This window comes from Ctenopharyngodon idella, chromosome 2 (genome assembly GCF_019924925.1).
Source record: "Ctenopharyngodon idella isolate HZGC_01 chromosome 2, HZGC01, whole genome shotgun sequence".
NCBI classification, from domain to species: Eukaryota; Metazoa; Chordata; class Actinopteri; order Cypriniformes; family Xenocyprididae; genus Ctenopharyngodon; species Ctenopharyngodon idella.
The window spans coordinates 229,596-252,007 of NC_067221.1; the positions used below are offsets into that span (position 1 = coordinate 229,596).

At 37.2% G+C, this 22,412-nt stretch overlaps 1 protein-coding gene across 5 annotated transcripts; it reads left to right on the forward strand.

Annotated features, from left to right (window-relative positions):
* The first annotated feature begins 20 nt into the window (after nucleotides 1–20).
* LOC127501625 (NACHT, LRR and PYD domains-containing protein 12-like) lies at nucleotides 21–21,944 on the forward strand. Of its 5 annotated transcripts, none has more exons than XM_051873762.1 (13): nucleotides 21–451; nucleotides 2,977–3,090; nucleotides 4,195–4,290; nucleotides 4,590–4,685; nucleotides 6,629–8,413; nucleotides 8,758–8,928; nucleotides 9,144–9,314; nucleotides 13,695–13,865; nucleotides 14,306–14,476; nucleotides 14,704–14,810; nucleotides 18,658–18,721; nucleotides 18,946–19,116; nucleotides 19,235–21,944. In XM_051873762.1, exons 1-13 carry the CDS (start codon nucleotides 393–395, stop codon nucleotides 19,239–19,241), a joined length of 3,183 nt encoding a protein of 1,060 aa, XP_051729722.1. In that variant the 5' UTR covers nucleotides 21–392; the 3' UTR covers nucleotides 19,242–21,944. The 5 variants fall into 5 exon arrangements, with proteins under 5 accessions (XP_051729722.1, XP_051729705.1, XP_051729713.1 ...); XM_051873745.1 differs by lacking the exon at nucleotides 14,704–14,810 and adding an exon at nucleotides 17,905–18,075 and having other exon boundaries at nucleotides 18,551–18,721; nucleotides 19,235–21,943; XM_051873753.1 differs by lacking the exons at nucleotides 4,590–4,685; nucleotides 14,704–14,810 and adding an exon at nucleotides 17,905–18,075 and having other exon boundaries at nucleotides 18,551–18,721; nucleotides 19,235–21,943.
* Nucleotides 21,945–22,412: the final 468 nt, after the last annotated feature.

The following is a 22,412-nucleotide window of genomic DNA, read 5'->3' on the forward strand; positions in this document are numbered from 1 at the left end:
TTGAGGAAAACATTCCAGGATTTTTCTCCATATAGTGGACTTCACTGGGGTTCAACGGGTTGAAGGTCCAAATGTCAGTTTCAGTGCAGCTTCAAAGAGCTCTACACGATCCCAGACTTTTCAAATACACACAATACATTCACATGTTAGTGTATTATATAAAAATTGTAAATCAATGCTTTTCAAATGACCAAAACAATATCTATTTGAATTGCCGCCAAAGCACTTCCTTGAACTATCTTAAGTCTGCAGATTGCGCCCGCCCTTTTCTGTCACCTGAGGTGGTTATCAAAGTACAAAGTTCATCTGCTTATGTAGGCATTTTATGAAAACAGAAACAACTTTACTCTATTATCAAAGCGTTGAGTTTCTTTCATTTAGAGTTTAGATTGATGGAACATCATGGAGGTCAGCGTTATGAAGACCTGTCCACGGATACATTTCCGCACAGGTGAGTAACAAATATAGTTAAGGAATCGTTTATATTTTAATTTTGTGTTTTTCTACTTGCAGCTATTCATAGGACCACTGTGTTTTGCGAACTATAATTTATAGTCTGCGTAATTTGTTTATAGTAGACATATTCACAGCCAGCAAATTTCCTTTGGCATAGATTTGGCCCAAATTAGAACGTGTTTGTTGATTTGCGCCACCCGCTCAGATTGTGCGTAGAGGTACATAGAGGTAGCACAAATCAATAGCGAAAAATGCTACCTATCAGATTGTGCTACTAGCATCATATTCATTTTAACATCAGTACCAGTACACCAAAACCGTGCCATAACTCCACCCATAGTGAGCCAAATAATAAAAACAAATGTGAACCTTATATTTAATTCTTGTATGGTTGGGTTCTGCAAAGTGCTGACGGCCTTTATATGGCCCACATGTGACTGACAGACCAAAAGCCATTATAACCACATTTACGCCACACCTATTTTTTTATTTTTTTATTTTTTTATTATTATTATTATTTAAAATATCCATTAAAGAGTAAATCAAAGTCTTAAATGCAAAAATTGATTCAGTATTTTTTTTTTTTTTAAATATAGCATGTTAAACAAAAAAGAAGTGTGCTGATGTTAGTAATGTTGTGTCAAATGTATATATGTCATGTCTCGCCAATCTTTCTCAGTCACCATCTGCAAGAAAAAGGTAGATAAAAAAGAAATACATTAGTACAACATATAATTAATATCACACATCAGATATGATTTAAATCAATATACTGAAACCAGCACATAGGCCTGTTACAAGTGATTGTAAATCAAGACTTTTTTTCTACCACCCAGTAGCATGACCTTGTCATTCAAAATGAAGACTAGTAACAGGCTTTTTTTTAGACATAATACTTAATGATATACTTAATAAAAAACTTATAAAACAGCACAACAGCACCTACCTGAAGCTAATTAGAGTTTGTTTGGGCAAAGGCTGTTGTTGTAAAGCGAGAGCAGAGAGGGAAATAACTGAAATAATGGAAATTACTGCATTTAAATAGTTGCCAGTCACATGTTTAGTAACCCACAAATAGGAATTAATGGGAAGATGCAAAGCAACCAATAGTGTAGTTAAATAGGCTGAGATGCGGTACTGTCCATTTGACTTCAGACATCGTATTTACAGGAGTTTATATGGGTCAAAAAGTTGCTTTTCATCTACAGATTTACCAGCATAATATTTTAATGGCATAAACAGTTTTACAGTTTTTTTTTTTTGCACAAAGTACAGGAATACCCATTGTAAACAATGTGGTGCAGTTCAATGATATTGACTAGAAAAGGCCATCATTTGCTCTCACATTAAATCTCAAAACTTGCCATGTAAAAGGCTTGGCACAAAACATGTTTGAAAATCTTCTGTTTCATTCCTCCTGACCACCAGGGGCACTAGCGGATCATCGTAGCATCGCATCATCGTACCTCCACACATTACCTCCCTTCGGGCAGGGTGTGGTCTCTGTAGCGTTCCCCTCCTTTGGGACTGGGCACGCTTCCCCTGTATTTTGGTCATGCTGAAAAACAATGGGAATTGAGTTCTGAAGCACTCTTCCCTGGGGTAAGAACAGCAGCTTTGACCACCCCCACGGAAAACCCTGTCCTTTCCATCCCTTTTGGCATGGAGGACTTCCCCTCTGGTTTACTTGGGGTGCTGGGTAGGTTACGTCATTTGTGAGAGCAGTTGTGAATAGACACGGAGTTGCTTGCCAGCATCTGCATCTCCACCACTTGTAACTGGGGGCAGTCATGGCCTAATGGTTAGTGAACTGAATGGGAACGTCTAGGTTACTATTGTCACCCTCCTTCCCTGAAGGAGTGAACGGAGACGTTACACCCCCCCGCCACAGCCCTGAACCTCCGCTGAATGGGATCTCGGCTCCTCAGCAAAGCATGGCTAATGTTCATTGGCTCATTTTGGTACCACTTGGAGGTGTTTGGGTTCCCAGGTGAGACCCCAATATGTCAGTATCGACGTAACGTCTCCGATCCTTCCTTCCAGGAACGGGGGTTAGAATAGTAACCTAGATGTTTTTCCTAGCAAAGCAATTTACCATTTAATAAATTGTAATCAGAATCACATTTAAATGGCATATGAGTGCCTGAAAAAATGTTACCAGTTAAAAAGGAAAACCCTCTGAGTATTTTTAAAATTTGATGTAAAAAAAAAAATACTTAAAAATAAGAAGGAAAGTAAATACAGTTTAGAATTATAAGAAAGTAATTGAAAGAAAAAAGTATTTTCTCCAACGTATATCTTTTTAGAGGATGTAAGGCCAGCTCGTAAAATTTTCATGGTTGGGCTATGTGGCTTCTACCATTTGTCTTAGACATACAGATAAGCCTTTTTGTAAGGTCAGTTATCTGTGTATAATAAGCATTATGATTATTATTGTGTGATTTTTACAGAGGCACATAGAAGAACAATCAATCATTATAACAGTGTCTCATTCTAGTTTCCCTTCATGTTTTGTTTCAGTTCAGTCCAAGTACAAGGACCAAAGTCATCAGAATCCAGCTGTGTGTCCATCAAGAGTGACTGGTCAGTGGATCCTCCACTTAAGCTTAGTGGACACACTGATCCTGGGATTAGGTAAACACTTCAAAATGTTTGTCTTATTATATATTCTGCACTGAAATGAAAGAATTTTTCAGTTCCTGTAACTGATGATTTTCAGAAGATAAGTACTTGCTATCATGTATTCAACAATATATCACATTATAATTGGAATAATTCAGTTACATGGGTCAACGCACTTTAGGGCCAATACAATCTTGTTGATTTTTATTTATTTTTTTGGCAAGCAGAGACATTGCTTTGTCTTCTGTATTTACAGCATAAGCCCAATCACAATTCGGCATAGATAAAGCGATGAAGTACCTTGCTCCGCCTATATAAATATCACGTCCATCACCCCTGAACCCACTATCCATTGCTCATGAATGCAGACTACTGGTAAAACCCCCAAACATGTACAGTAGTGATGTATATCCGAGACACTGCGGATAATTCACAGATGGGTGATAAAGTGATAAAAAAAAATAACATTTCAATTAATTGTGGGTGAGTCGCGGGTGGATGCGAGATAAATCATCAATGTGTTGATTTTAATAAGACATGGAACTCTCAATTTACACTAAAACACAACAAACTTGCGTCACTCTGTTACTTTCATTTTCAACAACAACATATATCCCTTCATGGAAAAACCAAACAAGGAAAACATGCCTACAGCACTTACTAGTGGTCATTATATGAAACAACCTACATGATTTCTTAATAACTTAACAGCTTTAACTAAAAATATACACAAGCCTAACAGAAATTTTTCTGATAAGTGTGATTTCCAACATGATGGAAATACTGAGCTTAATTTTTCATCGGGCACTAAATTGCAGACTCTCAATAAGCAAAGCAGTTGTGGGATCCACTTATTTAAACAGCAAATATATGGGTGGTGTCTGACTGGAATGATTCTGGATCGTAGTGGTGGGCCGCCTGGACTAAAAATCCCAGTCCAGCCCTGAGATTAGTGGTGCCATGCAAGTAAGATGAAGGGTGAGAAGAGACAGGGATGTTGGCAGCAATATTTATTCAAATAATCAAGATAATCTGACAGGCAAGGTAGGACACAAACGTAGACATAATAATAAGAGTGTGTGAATTACATTCACTTGTGTTCATCTCAATGCACAGACTGGACCACCCAGAATCCAGCTGTGTGTCCATGAAGAGTGACTACTCAATGGATCCTCAACATAACTTTAGTGGACACACTGATCTTGGGTTTAGGTAAATGCTGTACTAAAGTATCTTTGTTATTACATCTGTTTTAAAACCAAGAAAGAATTGTTCAAATTTAATGCTGTAAAGTGTCTTCAATGCCTGTATGCAATACATTTTAGAATGAAGATCATAACAGCTTCGCTATGTGGAATATAACACTTAATATTACTGATTATAGTACATTTTCTGTGGATAGTACATATTAATGAAATATTTTTAAATTACCTAAAACAATCAATCATTACAAAAGTGATTAATATAAGAGTGTGTGAATTACATTCACTTGTGTTCATCTCAATGCACAGACTGGACCCTCCAGAATCCAGCTGTGAATCCATGAAGAGTGACTGCTCAATGGATCCTCAACGTAACTTTAGTGGACACACTGATCTTGGGTTTAGGTAAATGCTGTACTAATTTGTTTATTGATTATACATGTTTCCATTTCTGTTTATGCATTTGATAGACTTTTATCCAGACAGACTAATGTTGTTTCAAGGTCCTGACACTCACTCTTGTTTTAATTTGTATTGCAAGGATCATGTGACGCATGTTTATTTTTCTGGGTTTTGGTTATTTTTGTCTTTTGGTGGGTGTTGTATTTGGGCATAAAGCCAGGATCTGGTCACTTCTGTCTAGTTTCTGTGTTGGAATCTTGGCACTGATGCTCCTTGTCATTTTTCCTTTTGTTTGTTGAGCATCCAATAGCCGAGACTCAATTCTTTTCCAGTTGTCTATGAACCCTGTATTATTCTGCAGACACCACTTAGACAGCCAGCCATTAAGTGATGATAGTCTGCTAAGTATCTTATCACTCCAGCGAACAGGAAGGGGGCCAGAGCAAATTACAGTGTCTGACATAGTGCTTGCAAGTTCACGCACCTCTTTAATGTTAATTTTAGTGATCTCTGACTGGCGAAGTCAGACATCATTAGTGCCGATGTGAATAACAATCTTAGAGTATTTCTGATTAGCATTAGCCAGCACTCTTAAATTTGCTTTGATGTCAGGCGCACTTGCTCCCAGCATACGTGATTATGGTGGCTGGTGTCTCTATTTTCACGTTACGTGTAATAGAATCGTCAACAACTAGGGCACTTTCAACAGGATTCTCAGTGGGTGTGTCGGTGAGTGGGGAGAACCTGCATGAAGTTCTAATCAGAACGGAACAGCGGTGTTTGGCCCCGCGACTATGCTGTCTCACAGCCACCCAGTTGCCCTGCTGCACGGGCTTTACAGCCGGAACCGAACAATGTACAGGGTTTGATAAGCTAGTTGTATCCAAAACAGTATCTCAAGCCCTTGCATTCTTACTATCCTCGATTAAAGTTTGGATGCGTGTCTCTAATTCTGAAATTTTCTTTGACAGCCTGACTATTTCACTGCATTTATGACACGTGAATCCCTCGTCGCTGACAGAGAAAGCTATGCTAAGCATGTACCGGCAGTGCAAGCAACAAGAACAGGGGAAGATGACATGACTCACCGTGTTTGTAGACTGATCTGACTCACCACAATTGTTTGGACTCATTGAAAAAGGAGCGCAAGAGAGAAAAAGAAATGCATCGTGATAGTGATTTAGATTAAAAGATTAAAAGCTATCGACGTCAGATTAATGTGATAGCCAATATTAGACAATATCAGATATATGGTGATGATAATATAAACAACAAGGAATGATAATAAATAGAGATTCAAAACAAAGCTATACGGAGCTACAGATGCAAACAACTCAGCAGCGAGGCAGACAGGAGCAATCGATCGCAGTCGAAAAGGGTACATTGTCTAATAATTCTATCCTAAAGCTTGCATAAAACAGTATACAGTACAAAAGGCACTGTAAAAGACAGTAATAATAATACATACTATATTCTGGAAAAATGCCTGTTCCTTCATAGAAGGTTTTCTATGAATGAATGGGGAAGTGTCCTTTTTTATGGGCATTATGTGTGTTTCAGTAGGAAAATGGAGTGAGAGTTACCTTGTTTGCATTCCTTCTGGTTTTGCATGTGGCTACATTCCCCCACCTGGAATGTGCCTGAGGTCCACTAGTTGCTGGACTAGTGTTAGCAAAGGGGGAGTAAAAGCTCATAATGATCAGTCGGACAGCAGACATCTGCTTGGGCCTACTTGGCCATTGCTTGTCACGGTCTTGAGACATCTTGGATTATTTATTAAAGAATTAATAATTGGGTTTCTGATTGGACTAAACAGCAGTCTAAACTACCTAAACTAAAGGAATATCTCATTAAACAATCTGGTAGTCATTAAATATACTACATGAAATATGCATATTAATTATCTAATGATTTTTTTTTTTTTTTTTTTTTTAATCTTACATCAGTGACCCTCAACATGCTGAAGCCCTCAAGACATTTAGATCAAATCTGCTGAAGAAGTTTCAGTGTCTGTATGAGGGAACAGCAAAGCAGGGAAACCCAACTCTCCTCAATGAGATCTACACAGAGCTCTTCATCACAGAGAGTGAAAATGGGGAGATCAACAATGAGCATGAGGTAAGACAGATTGAGACACAATCCAGGAGAACAGCTAAAGAGGACACACCAATCAAATGCAATGACATCTTTAGACCTTTACCTGGACAAGACAAACCCATCAGAACTGTGCTGACAAAGGGAGTCGCTGGCATTGGAAAAACTGTGTCTGTGCAGAAGTTCATCCTGGACTGGGCAGAAGGGAAAGAGAATCAGGACGTCCAGCTCATATTTCCACTTCCTTTCAGAGAGCTCAACTTAATGGACAAAACACTCTGTCTTTCAGATCTTCTTCATGTCTTTTTCCCTGAAACAAAAGAAATGAATCTATTCAGTGATGAATATAAAGTTGTCTTTGTTTTTGACGGTCTGGACGAGTGTCGTCTCTCTCTGAATTTTAATGTGAAACTGTGTAATATATCCGAATCAGCCTCAGTGGACGTGCTACTGATGAACCTCATTGCGGGGAATCTGCTTCCCTCTGCTCTCATCTGGATCACTTCCAGACCAGCAGCAGCTGATCTCGTCCCCTCTGAGTGTGTCCATCGAGTGACAGAGGTACGAGGCTTCAATGAGCCACAGAAGAAGGAATACTTCAGGAAGAGAATCAGTGATCAGAGTCTGGCCAATGCAATCATCAGACACCTGAAGTCATCAAGGAGCCTCCACATCATGTGCCACATCCCAGTGTTCTGCTGGATCTCAGCCACTGTTCTAGAGAAGATGTTGAGTATAGCAAAGAGAGGAGAGATTCCCAAGACTCTCACTCAAATGTACACACACTTCCTAATCATTCAGACCAACATCAAACATGAGAAGGACTATGATAAGAAAATGAAAAATGAAGACATGATCCTAAAACTGGGGAAACTGGCATTCCAACAGCTTGTGAAAGGAAACCTGATCTTCTATGAGGAAGATCTGAGAGAGTGTGGCATTGATATGACAGAAGCATCAGTGTACTCAGGATTGTGCACTCAGATCTTCAGAGAGGAGTTGGGCTTGTATCAGGGGAAAGTCTTCTGCTTCATTCATCTGAGCATTCAGGAGCATCTAGCAGCTCTTCACGTGCTGCTTTCATTCCTGCTGTACAAGAGGGATGTTCTCAATGAAAACCTCAGCTCAAAACATGCACATGAGTTCACGTGTCACAAGTTATCTGAGCTGCATCAGAGAGCCGTGGACAAGGCTCTGCAGAGTAGAAATGGACATCTGGATCTTTTCCTCCGATTCCTTCTGGGTCTCTCACAGGAGTCCAATCAAATGCTCCTTAAAGGCCTTCTGACATGTGTTAGAAAAATCTCATACAGCAAAGGGAAAACGATTGAATACATTAAAATGAAAATTAGAATGAATCCCTCACCAGAGAAATCCATCAATCTGTTCCACTCTTTAAATGAACTGGGCGATCATTCTCTCATAAATGAAATCCAGGAGTATGTCAGATCTGGAGGTCTTTCAAGTGCCAGATTGTCCTCATCACAGTGGTCAGCTGTTGTCTTTGTTTTATTAACCTCTGAGCATTTGGATGAGTTTAAGTTAAAGAAATACATCAGTGAAGGCCAAATCCACATGTCACCGGATGAAGTACTTCAGAAGCTCTTGCCTGTAGTTGAAGCCTCCAGATCAGCTCAGTAAGTCTGAGTGTGTGTGTGTGTGTGTGTGTGTGTGTGTGTGTGTGTGTGTGTAATGTAGTGCAGTGCTTCTCTGTTCTATGCTGTCTGTGGTAATGTTAATTTTGCCTGATTTCTTTTAACAAAAGACACACTTGGATCAGTATACAAAAGATATACAAAAGGGATTATATCCTTTATATTTTTTCAGATTGAAATTTACATTAACACACAATAAAGCAAAAGTAAACATAAATTAATAAAAAACATTAAACCCACACAAATTTAGTATTTGACATCTCACTCACTCTGTGGTTGTGTAGTTTTTGCTGAATTAAGAGAGTGAAGAGTGTGTCGTTCTGCAGGTTGAATAAGTGTGATATCACAGCTGAAGGTTGTGCTGCTCTGGCTTCAGCTCTGAGATCAAACTCACACCTCAGAGAACTGAGTCTGTCTGTGAATAAAATAGGAGGTCGAGGTCTGACGCTGCTTTCTGATGGACTGAAGGATCCTCACTGTAAACTGGAGAAACTGTGGTAAAATCATACATTAATCTTAAGTGTAACAAGAATCAAATTATTTTAAAGGATTATTCTCCTTGTTGTTCAAATGTTTACAATAACACACAAAAGTAAACAAAACAGAAAGTAATAAAAACATTAAACCCACAGAGATTTAGTATTTAAAATCGATCTTTCTGTAGCTGTGTAGTTCCTGCTGAACTAAGAGAGTGTGTCATTGTTTTCTGCAGGTTATTTTATTGTGATATCACAGCTGAAAGTTGTGCCGCTTTGGCTTCAGCTCTGAGATCAAACTCACACCTCAGAGAACTGGATCTGACTCAGAATAAAATTGGAGATAAAGGTCTGATGCTGCTCTCTGATGGACTGAAGGATCCTCACTGCAAACTGGAGAAACTGTGGTAAGATCATACATTAATCTTAACAGAGACAAGTATCATGTTATTTTAAGGGATTATTGTTCTTTTTTGGATCATACTGATTTACATTAACACACAATAAAGCAAAAGTAAACAGAACATAACAAAAACATTAAACCCACACAGATTTAGTAGGCTTATTTAATATCTCAGTCTCTCTGTGTGTCACAGAATCATCAGGCTCCACCTACACACAACCACAATAATCTCAATCACCTGAGTTTTAATCACCATCACCTTTCACTCATTTCACCTGCACCAGTTAAAAGGACTCCGTGCACACACACACAATGTCTAGTCCAGTGGTTCCTAAACCTGTCCTGGAGGACCTACAAAATGTGCAGGTCTGGGGGTCCTCCAGGACAGGTTTGGGAACCACTGGTCTAGTCTTGTCTTAGACTCACCTTATGTTCGTCTCCTCACCCAAGTCTCCATTCTCTTCGTCTCCAAACTCCAGTCTCCAGCTCCTTGTCTCCTGTCTGTGTGTCCCACCTCAAACAAGAAAGGAAAGTGCTCAATATATATATACAATGCCCTCCATAAGCATTGGAACAGTAAAGACAAAATTGCTCTGTTAGCTTTGGTGTCAAGACAATTATAAAAATGATTAAAAGATTAATATGAGGCAGAAGTACAGAATGTCACATTTTATTATTGATTGTTTCTACACAAAATGTTTTACCAACTAAGAAGAACAGCACTTACAGAGTTTCATTCCTCTGCCGAATGTGAGAAAAGGTATTGGGATGGTTTAACTTAAAGCAAATGTTTAAAGCTAATATTTAATTGTAAATCCCTTGCAAGCAATCACAAGAGTGAGTCTGTGACCCATAGACATCAACCACTCTTGGTTTCACATTTTTCACAAATGCTTTTCCAGGCCATTCTTTTGTACACTTCTGAATTAATTCTTCTGCTGCCATCATTGAATAAGTCATCAATAAAGATGAGTGAGCCTGTTCCAGAGGCAGACATGCATGCCCATGACATGACACTACCTCCACCATGCTTTCCAGATGAGGTTGTATGTAGAGACCTGCACTCCTGCGAGACCCGCAGGACCCAACGCAACAGAGTGCAGCGCGGGACAAGATCTGATGGGCACACGTGGGCGCAGGTAGTAAGACGCTCATGTGTGCGGGTTGCGGGAGAATAAAATGATTTGTGGGACTCCAGCAAAATAGAAATATCTAAACACAAAATATCTAAAAACTAATAAAGTAACAAGTAATATAAAATAAAATCGATTTACTGTCGCAAGCATATGTGAGATTCTGTTTATAACATGTTTGCAGTGTTGAGCAATGTAGCCAATCACAGACATATCTGTTGATTTCTGAGATGCAGTGGAGATGCAACACAATCAGGTGTTTATGTTAGAATCCTCTCACCGCTCAAAACGCGTTCATGAATCCTATTATAACACACGAAATGTAGACATTATGAAAGATTCATTGTTCATATATTCATTGTGTTATAACAGAGCTTTGTGAGATCACAATGAACTGAGATGTCCGCTTTTTAGTCATAAAGGGAGTGCTCTTTGAGCACATTCTGCCATACCAAACCATGCACGCATCAGCTTGCTTTTCGGTTAAAAATAACTGGTTTGTGAATGTTGATGCTTTAATAGAAAATATTTTATCCGGAGCGTTTATGCTGGGATTTTGTGGTGACACGTAACTTAATATTTCATGTAAATTTCATGGATGTACTGACAAATATCTGTTTGCTACTTTTATGCGGGATTTTGCGGGCGGGAGCAGGACAAAACATGAATGTTGCGGGCAGGAGCGGGACAGGATAACATTTTTTTTTTTTGTGGGAGCGGGTGGGAGCGGGACAGAATCCTGTGGGAGCAGTTGGGCACGGGACTGAAAACTGGACATTTGCAGTTTCTTTTTTTCTCCACACTTTTGCTTTTAACTTTGATAAAGGTTAATATTTGTCTCATCTGTCCATAAAACTCTACTGGCTCATCTCTGTGTGTTTTTGCAAATTCTACTTGGCTTTTCTATTTTTGGTACTGATCAGATGTTTGATCTTGCTGTGTATCCTCTGTAATTCTGTTGGTGAAGTCTCCTGCGAACAGCAGATTGTGAGACCATCACCCCAGCTTTCTGGAGGTTGATGGTGATTTTACTGGCAGTTATTTTAGTTTTTTTCATAGTCCTTGTCATTTGTCTATCATCAACTGCTGTTGATTTTCTCAGCTGACCTCATATTAATCTTTTAATCGTATTTATAGATGCCTTGACACCACAGCTAACAGAGCAATTTTGTCTTTACTGTTCCAATACTTGCGGAGGGCACTGTATTATTCTTCAGTGACTGTTAACGTGTGTGTGTGGCAACTTACCTGTCAGTGTTCCTCCTGCTGCATCACCATTCCATATCCGTTGCTTCATCACTATTGCTTTATCGCTGTGTTCAATAAAGCCTGTCTTTATTTATACTTACCATCTTCCTAGTCTGTGTTTCCCAGTGATGGGAATAATGGCGTTATAAATAAACGGCGTTACTTTTTTTTAGTAACGAGTAATCAAACGAATTACTTTTTCCCCCATTACAACTCCATTACCGTTACTGACAATAAAATGTGGTGTTACTATAATTGAGCTGAAGCGATTGAAGCGATTTTCATATGAGTAGGCTCTATCTCAGCCATAGGACCTGCAAAGCTTTTTCTCTAGTGTGTGTGTTGGGCTGGGACACATGGGCTAACAGATCATGATTGATGTGTGACTAGAGATCATAGACCTGCAAAGCATTTGTTGTAAAGGAATAGTACAGGTTAGTCATACACAAATAAAATTTTAAACTGAGAGCTAATAATGTACGATACTCTGTGTGTGTGTCTGTGTCAGATCATGCAAGTGGAGCACGAGCTCAAACCAGAATACCCTTTGTGACATGCTGGATTGAAAATGTGTGAAATAATTTTCTTCTAGTCGACTAGTAGTTGTTCGTTTAAGCCATTAGTTGACTAATCACATTTATATTAATTTAATTTCTTAAATACTGGAGAGAATAAACCATGATAATGAGCGTTTACGTAATATATACTATATAGTACTCAAGCACACGCATAAAGCTTGCCATAAAGAACCAGCAAAAGTAATGATTATGAATGTGACAAAAACAGCAAGGAGACCTTTTAATTGTTTATTAATAAACTAATGTTTTCTGAATCAGTGTCAGCTGCTAAGATGAAGTAGACATGGCTGACTCTCAACTCCGCATAGTGGACGTGCTTAGAGAGAGAATGCACAATTCATTCGGATTACATAATCAGAGAGTAGCCTATTTCGTTTAGTTTTGAGTTATTTCATTTAAAAGTAGAAATTTCAAAATTTCTATAGATTTCTCATGTCTGTGAAGCAAGCAGCCTATACACTGAGTTTCGGTTCATTTAGCCTATAAGACGTGCTCCAGTTCACATGTAAGTAATCGCGTTGGCGCCTCAATGTCATGAATATATTGTCTGTATATTTGCTTCTTATTTATTAAATCCAGGCATTGTTTGGTGAAACACTGATTAAAATTGAGATTTTATTTTACTAAACGAAATTCACTTTAAAGAAAGGCTTTCTACAAAACAAAACTTAATGAAGTGGTCAAAATCATGTCTGACCTACTCCATGTCTCCTGATATTGCGCATCTTATGATGTATCCTATCTTACTCGTGCTGTTCACTTTTCATAATCAAATAGACGAAATTAAAAAATAACATTATAATAGGCCTATTTAAACATAAATATGAAACTAAATACATTTTCTTTAATGGCTACCAACACGTATAATACAGTACAGAGAAATTTCATGTCGTGATAAGAGTGGATCATGAGTCACGAGTCGGATCAAGCATAATTTATTTGTTGGCCAGTTGTGGTCTGTGCAATAAATATTAAAAGTTCTACTAAACTATCTACTGTGTTTTATTGTTCCACTATAGTAATGATAATATTTACAATAATATATTGAATTTAATAGGTGTCTCTCACATTGTCCCACAGCAACATTAAAATAGTGTAGATTAGTGTACAATGTTTTATAATATTTCTTTCTATTAAGTGTTCATTTCATTTATTTAACATTTAATACTGGGGGCATCCAAGTTATTTGACATATTTGAATTTTTTTTTTTTTTTTTTTAAGTAACGTAATAGTTACTTTCCCTGGTAATTAGTTATTTTTATAATAATGTAATTAAGTTACTATCTCAGTTACTATTTGTGAGAAGTAACTAGTAACTATAACTAATTACTATTTTAAAGTAACATGCCCAACACTGGTGTTTTCTGACACTGTGGTTGTGTAGTTCCTGCTGAACTAAGAGACTGTGTCATTGTTTTCTGCAGGTTATTTTATTGTGATATCACAGCTAAAAGTTGTGCTGCTCTGGCTTCAGCTCTGAGATCAAACTCACACCTCAGAGAACTGGATCTGTCTGAGAATAAAATAGGAGGTGCAGGTCTGACGCTGCTCTCTGATGGACTGAAGGATCCTCACTGTAAACTGGAGAAGCTGAAGTAAGATCATACATTAATCTTAAGTGCATGTTATTTTAACCCTTTAATTCCTACTGTATCATATTTGATATAAATTATCAACATGATCATAACCCTGTTGTACACAATCTACTACATGCTGTCTGTTGGCTTATTGATAGTTTATAGGGGTTTTTTTTAACAAGTAAAAGGCCTTTTAGTATAATTGTAAAAATGTGTCCCTTCAGCTTGTGCTTCATGTCTTTTTGCTGTGAAATCTTTACTGATTTTTATTAAGTAAACATAAGAATAACCTTTATTGTTAGTAATATTTCAAGATGATAATTTTCTTGACTGAAGCAACGTAGGCTTTCTTGATTATCCATACTTTTTTTAAATAGAAAAAACATGTTCAAATGTGTCAAATATGATTCATCAGGCTTTTGAACTGAGAGTGAATACTGTGTCATTGTTCTCTACAGGTTAAATACATGTGATATCACAGCTGAAGGTTGTACTGCTCTGGCTTCAGCTCTGAGATCAAACGCACACCTAAGAGAACTGGATCTGTCTGTAAATAAAATAGGAGGTCGAGGTCTGACGCTGCTCTCTGATGGACTGAAGGATCCTCACTGTAAACTGGAGAAGCTGTGGTAAGATCATACACTAATCTTAAGAGACACGTATCATATTATTTTAAGGGATTATTCTCTGTATATGTTATTCAAATCATAGTGATTTACATTAACACACAATAAAGCAAAAAGTAAACAAAGAGCAATAAAAACATTAAACCCACACAGACTTAGTATTTAATATCTCAGTCTCTCTGTGGTTGTGTAGTTCCTGCTGAACTAAGAGAGTGTGTTGTTTTTTGCAGGTTTTTTCATTGTGATATCACAGCTGAAGGTTGTGCTGCTCTGGCTTCAGCTCTGAGATCAAACTCACACCTCAGAGAACTGGATCTGACTCAGAATAAACTAGGAGGTCGAGGCTCTCTGATGGACTGAAGGATCCTCACTGTAACCTGGAGAAACTGTGGTATGATCATACATTAATCTTAACAGAGAAGGGATTATTCTCTCTATGCTATTCAAATCATAGTGACTTACATTAGTTAAGTTATTAACGTAATTTCAGGAGTACGCCCATCTAATCTTCTAATTAATACTAAGGTATAAAAAACCTCTTACCTCTTCCCGTTGTTAGTTCTTTTGGCATCCTTCCTCCTCCCTTTCTACTCCTTTTTGTATATTATTTTGTCTGTGTAATGGGGGGCAATCAGAGCTCGAATAGAATATCCTCTCTGAACCCATCTATAGCAGACAGCAAGCCAAATCTGTTTAACACTTACTCTAAGATTATATGGGCACAGAAACTTGTGAAACACATGATAACGCAAAAACGTAAGGAAGTAAAATAATGCCATATGTTTTTGAAACAAAAAGCATCTTCAATTGCACTACTTCAAAAAATATGCATTGCATTAACCGTGCTTGTATTTTAATGCATTGTATTTTAAAGGCTTGCATGGACTGAAATTCAACATGGTTGTATTTTTAAGCTGTGAATATTTCAATTCAAAACAGTTCACACACATTTTCATTGTTAAAAATTCAATAATCTATATTCACCTTTCAGATTTAACTTCCAAAATATTCATTCTGTTTAAAAATACAACCTATAATATTTATCAGGCAATTTTCTGTCCATTTTATTTCGCTTCCACAAATTGGTGTCCACAAATTCAGAGGTTCAAATTTCAACATTTCACATCCTGGAACTGCAGGAATAGCAGTAGAGTACCGAGCATAATCTCCATCTGCTGTTAGTCGACCTCACCAGCAGGTGGTGCAAGCGCGTGTTGATGAAAAGCAGAGCAACAGTTAGAGCAATTCATACATTTCATTCATTAAAACGGATTTACATTAACGGAGCAAGTGGTAAGTGTATGTGTGATGATTATTAGGGCCAGTATATATGCAGAAAAGCTGATAAAGACACAAAAGTTGTCAAGCTTCTGCGCACATACACACTCAAACACGCAAACCTATAGACTAAACACGTAAATGAACGGCAAGAATGCATTAAAGGTATTCGTTTTTTATTTCAGTAGGAAAGGTGTCATTTAAGCGGCCCCTAAAGTAATAATTAACAATTTTTACAATGGAAGTGATTCAATTAAAAACCAACTTTAGCTCGATAATAATTTGCTTTGAAACAATATGTATTGTGAAAAGCGCTATATAAATAAAGATGACTTGACTTTCCTTAACTTTAATAGAATGCTTAACTTTAATTTATAGACTAAATACAGTGTTATAAAGGACCACCAAACGCGCACCTATACTATACTATATAGGCTACAGGCAAGCAGGTAGACTCAGAATATGGACGTAATGTATAAAGTTTGACACTAAGCGTTTCCCAGTGAAATACTGGAATAAAGTTGGCTTGATATAGTATGGTCCATATTCACAAATTTAGGGACTTTCTCTAAAGTTACATACAACACTGGTGTACACATTTCTAACTTCAATATCATTTGAAGATACACATTTCTAACTTCAATATCATTTGAAGATAATGACTAACAGTCATAAACTGTAATGTGCTTGTGTAGGTGTCAAGCATGATGCACACCTTTTAGATTTTTTATATTTGATAAAATAAACAAATAAAAAAAATTGCAAATTTTTTACTACTGCATGAGCTTATAGTTTAAAAGTTGTGCATCACACCTACATGAACACTTTACAGACTGTAATTCATTCTCTTCAAATACTATAGAGCTTTAAATTATGGTATATTTTGTGCATGAGCATACAATAGGCTAAGTGAAATATATAACAATATTTACATATGACTTGACAGTTTATTTTATTCAATATCAAGAATCTAAAAGGTGTGCATCATACCTGAAACCTACATGAACACTTTACAGTTGGTTTCATGACTGTAAGTCATTCTCTTCATATGCTATTGAAGTTAGAAATGTAGTGTGTAACTTTAGAGATGGTCCCTAAATTTGCAAATATCGACCGTCCAATGTCAAGCCAACTTTATGCCAGTATTTCACTGGGAAACGCTTAGCGTCAAACTTTGCGCATTATGTTCATATTCTGAGTCAACTTTCTTGCCTGTAGCCTATAGCCTACATTCTTAATAATGTGCGAGTTTGGTGGTCTTTCACTGTATTTAGTCTATAAAGATAAGTTAAGCGTTCTATATGTCCCGACGGCAGGGTAATCCTGGAGTATGACGTATTGAGGGAAACCCCAGTACTGCAGCACAGCTGCGATATAATGAAAGTTATATGTCTACCTCAGATTTAATGTTTGAACTGTACATCAGCATCAGAGAATAACGTTATAATCTTGTTCACTGTAGAGAAAGCTGCTTACATGTAGGCTACACAGGTAAAGTAACAGTGAAGACATTGAATTTAATGTAAACACAACTTTTGTGTCTTTATCAGCTTTTCTGCATATATACTGGCCCTGATAATCATCACACATACACTTACCACTTGCTCCATTAATGTAAATCCGTTTTAATGAATGAAGTCAACTAACAGCAAATGGAGATTATGCTCGGTACTCTACTGCTATTCATGCCGTTCCCGGATGTGAAATGTTGAAATCTGAACCACAGAATTTGTGGACACAAAATAAAATGGACCAAAAATTATAAAAATAAACAGAATTAATATTTTGGAAGTGAAATCTGAAAGGTGAATATAAATTATTGAATTTTTAATAATGAAAATGTGTGTGGAATGTTTTGATTTGAAATATTCACAGCTTAAATTTACAACCATGTTGAATTTCAGCCCATAAAAATGCAAGCCCTAAAAATACAATGCATTAAAATACAAGCACAGTTAATGCAATGCATATTTTTTTCAAGTAGTGCAATTCAAGATGCTTTTTGTTTCAAAAACTTATGGTATTATTTTACTTCTATAAAAAGGTAAAAAAAAAAAAAAAAAAATTAAACAGATTTAGTATTTAATATCTCAGTCTCTCTGTGGTTGTGTAGCTCTTGCTGAACTAAGAGATTGTGTCATTGTTTTCTGCAGGTTTTTTCATTGTAATATCACAGCTGAAGGTTGTGCTGCTCTGGCTTCAGCTCTGAGATCAAACTCACACCTCAGAGAACTAAGTTTGTCTGGAAATAAAATAGGTGATAAAGGCCTGATGCTGCTCTCTGATGGACTGAAGGATCCTTACTGTAAACTGGAGAAACTGAGGTAAGATCATACATTAATCACAACAGAGAAGGGATTATTCGTTGTATGTTATTCAAATCCTAGTGACTTACATTAGTGAAGTTATTAACGTAATTTCAGAAGGAGTCGCTCATCTAATCTTCTAATTAATACTAAGGTATTAAAACCAGCATCATACCTCTTCCCATTGTTAGTTCTTTCGGCATCCCTCCTCCTCCCTTTCTCCTCCTTTTTGTATATTATTTTGTCTGTGTAATGGGGCAATCAGAGCTTGAGTAGAATATCCTCTCTGAGCCCCTCTATAGCAGACAGCAAGCCAAATCTGTTTGGTTATATTATATTATATTATATTATTTTATTGAAACAAACAATAAAGCAAAAGGTAAAAAAAAAAAAAAAACATTATACCCACACAGATTTATTATTTAATATCTCAGTCTCTCTGTGGTTGTGTAGTTCTTGCTGAACTAAAAGAGTGTGTCAATTTTTTCTGCAGGTTGTTTGATTGTGATATCACAGCTGGAGGTTGTGCTGCTCTGACTTCAGCTCTGAGATCAAACTCACACCTCAGAGAACTGGATCTGACTCAGAATAAAATAGGAGGTCGAGGTCTGATGCTGCTCTCTGATGGACTGAAGGATCCTCACTGTAAACTGCAGAAACTTAGGTAAGATCATGCATTAATCTTAAGAGTATCATATTATTTTAAGGGATTACTCAACGTATATGTTATTCAAATCATAGTGATTTACATTAACACACAATTAAGCAAAAATTAAACAAAGAGTAATAAAAACATTAAACCCACACAGATTTATTATTTAAAATCTCAGTCTCTATGTGAAGTTGTGTAGTTCCTGAACTAAGAGAGTGTGTCATTGTTTTCTGCAGGCTGTTTGATTGTGATATCACATCTGAAGGTTGTGCTGCTCTGGCTTCAGCTCTGAGATCAAACTCACACCTCAGAGAACTGGATCTGTCTGAGAATAAAATAGAACATGGAAGTGTCAAGCATCTCTCTGCTTTAAAAGATAATCCACATTATAAACTGGAGACACTATTGTAAGTATTAATTCATATCATATAATATAATAATATCATGTGGACTAGTCAGTCTTCTGAAGAGATATGTCAGCTGTAATGTGTATATGTTACTGTCTGTGTTTCATTTTACTGACAGGTATTAAATGATGGTGAATATGGAGCCACTTCAGAATCAATATCATCAAATCCGAAGTTACGGTGACCTTTACTGTACTTTACTGTATATAAATGTTTTGTTTTTTTTGTATAAGACCTAATAAAGTCTTCCTCTCATTCATGTATTAGTGAATTGTTTTTTTTTTTATTGTTTTTTTTATCATCAGTCATCTCAGTGAAGTGAGCAGCTCAACACAATCACTACATTAACAGTACAATGAACTTCAAAGCTGAGTTTCATCTGGGTTTCGGGGAACTACATGTTTTATAGGGTTTAATGATGATGCTTTTAATGCCTTTGTCAAATGTCTTACTGAGATTGGATTGAAGCTCATCTGAAGAGGATATTTGCCATTGTCACATTATTATTTTTCTATCTTTTCTTGTGTTGAAAGGCAAATGGCTATGATTAAGGTGCAAATTTGTCATCACATGATCGCATCACCATAAGTTAGCCTATATCTCTTGAGAAGCAGTATTTAAATTGAATCAGTAATTCCTTTCAGCACAAACACTTCACATCTGGAAACACTTCAGGAGTTTTGAAGTCGTCATCTGGTTGGTTGAATTCTACAGGATGTCCGGGGGATATGTGTGTCACGTTCTTTAACGGTCCGCTTGGAAAGCTGTGACGCCAAAACCAGCTCGTGGAAGAAAGTCGTCATGTTTACTACTGTTAAGTATGAGCGCTTACCAGGATCAACTAAAAGCTGGATTTTCAAAAGTATGTGAAGTTTGCGGCTCCATTGTTGCAGTAAACTTGCACAACGTTCTCGAATGAATAATTTATTAGACGCACACCGGTCTGTTATTGTAGGGACATCGACTTATCGACCCCTAAACATGACGTGGAACAAAACGAACTGTGATTGGTTGCATTACATGTCAGTCAAACGGCCTCTGGGCGGTCCTTGGCCAATGAAAGCTGCGATAGAGTCCAGACCTTCTGCCGTCAGTCTGAAGCTCCGGCTATGCGAGACTATGTGCTTTGAGACATGAGGCAGTTTAACACTGTCTCTTATGATGCTTTTGTTTGCTCCCTGTGTAACAGAGTTAGGATTTTATTTAGTTTTATTGTGAAATCTTATAAATTCAGCAGCGGGTAATTTCATGTTGTACTGGTGCCCTCATATGGGTTGTGTGAGAACTACAGGCAAAAATGTTCGATAAGACGGGAGATGACGCAACACAGCAGTTGCAATGTGTACTGCACGCTGTGGGTGGGTAAGCTTATGCTCCGTCTCAATTTAGTTAAATATATTCGATTATAATGCAAAATAAGTTGAGTTTTTAAGTATTTTATGTTTATGATTTAGTTAGGGTAATATTTTGACCATTTAATTTGACTATTAACATATATTTTATAAGTTATTTGGCCTTTCGCCAATTCTAGTAAGGCCACGGTTAATGTTATTTTACATTTTATTTAGGTCACTTATGCCTGCAACAATACAACCACAAAAGGGTCATTTATTTCTTTTTACAGGTATGTCTTTTTGTATGTTTTTGTTTATCATTACTATTGTTATATGTAAAGTGTGATTGTGTGTTGCGATGCTAATTTTTGTTAATGCTGTTATGACGCAACAGAGTTGCAATGTGTACTGCATGCTGTGGGTGGGTCACTTATGCCTGCAGCAATATAACCACAAAAGTATGATTTATTTCATTTTACAGCCTACAGTAAAAAGAAGAAATACACCAAACCAGCATTTGTGTTCGTGCATTTATTGTTCGGCCAGAGACTGAGCCCGTCGTAGTGTTAGGGCAAACCACCAACTATTACTAGCCTCTCAGAAAACTGCCTACCCTACCTTTAAGAGGAAGCTCTTACCTAAGAACTTTTATTGCTATTTAGGAGAACTCACTTAGTGGTAAGATAAAATGTTTGTGAATATGGCCCCTGGTATTTAGCAGGTCTTAAAATTAGGTCAATACAACCTCAGATGAACAACAGCACATGCCATATTACACTGTGTCATTATTTTTTTAACACAAATAAAGCCAAAGTGGAGAAGCCATGTCTTTCACATTATTGAGAGACTGATAAACATTGTTTTGGCCCACTCATCTTTACATTGTTGCTTCAGTTCATTGAGGTTTGTGGGCGTTTGTTTATGCACAGTTCTGTTAAGGTACTGCCACAGCATTTCAGTCAGGTTGAGGTCTGGACTTTGCCTGGGCCATTGCAACACCTTGATTCTTTTCTTTTCAGTCATTCTGTTGTAGATTTGCTGGTGTTCTTGGGATCATTGTCCTGTTGCATTACCCAATTTCAGCCAAGCTTTAGCTGTCAGACAGATGGCCTCACATTTGACTTTGGACAGTTGGTATGAGGTATAATCAAACATATCTTGTGGAGCGCTCTCGGAGTATGCATTAATTTGTCATTAACTGTAGGATAAGGGGTGTAAAGATGGACTTAAAAGATTTTTTATCCTGTTACGCCCTCTATAGGCCAGGACCAGCGACTAGTTGATGTCATGCTTAAAGTGTCATGGCAGAGCGTTAAATTCGACTAGTCGAATCGACTAGTATCTCCTCAACCACCACCAATGTGCAGCATCCACCTGGATGATGTGACGGCAGCCATATTGCGCCAGAACGCCCACCACACACCAGCTTATTGGTGGAGAGGAGACAGAGTGATGAAGCCAATCAGTAAATTATTATTACTGTTATTAGTAAGATTGCACGTTATATGATAGGATGTAAGAATTATTATTATTATTATTATTATTATTGCAGCAGCAGAAATAAAGATTGGGATGAACCATGAACCAGCAGGGGGAGCCATTTTCCTCTGACCAGCTTCGACATTTCTATATTGTGCCAAATCTAAACTGTTGCGTCAAGGTTGCATAAAATACTCAAGTAATTATGCTTAATAAACTTAATAAACTATGCATTAAGATGACACTCAGTTACATGTACTTACTATAGTAATAACTATAAATCATACATAAATAACTGACCTTAAACCAAACCCAATGTTGTTAATTAACATTACTCAGTACAGACAAGGACACCTTAAAATAAAGTCTAAAAGTGTAAAACAAATGAATAATCCTGAAATAAGGTATAAAATGAGGGAACAGACAGAATTGTGACCAACCATTCAGAAGAATCAGAGATTTTCCATGTGGCCAATGATGTGC

What these genes read in the sequence shown, in the direction of transcription:
- LOC127501625 (XM_051873745.1), top strand. Translation starts at nt 393, where the DNA reads ATGGAACATCATGGAGGTCAGCGTTATGAAGACCTGTCCACGGATACA. An exon ending in TGCAAACTGGAGAAACTGTG is followed by an intron (nt 9,315 to 13,694) that starts GTAAGATCATAC and finishes TGTTTTCTGCAG; the next exon opens with GTTATTTTATTGTGATATCA. An exon ending in TGTAAACTGGAGAAACTGAG is followed by an intron (nt 18,076 to 18,550) that starts GTAAGATCATAC and finishes TTTTTTCTGCAG; the next exon opens with GTTGTTTGATTGTGATATCA.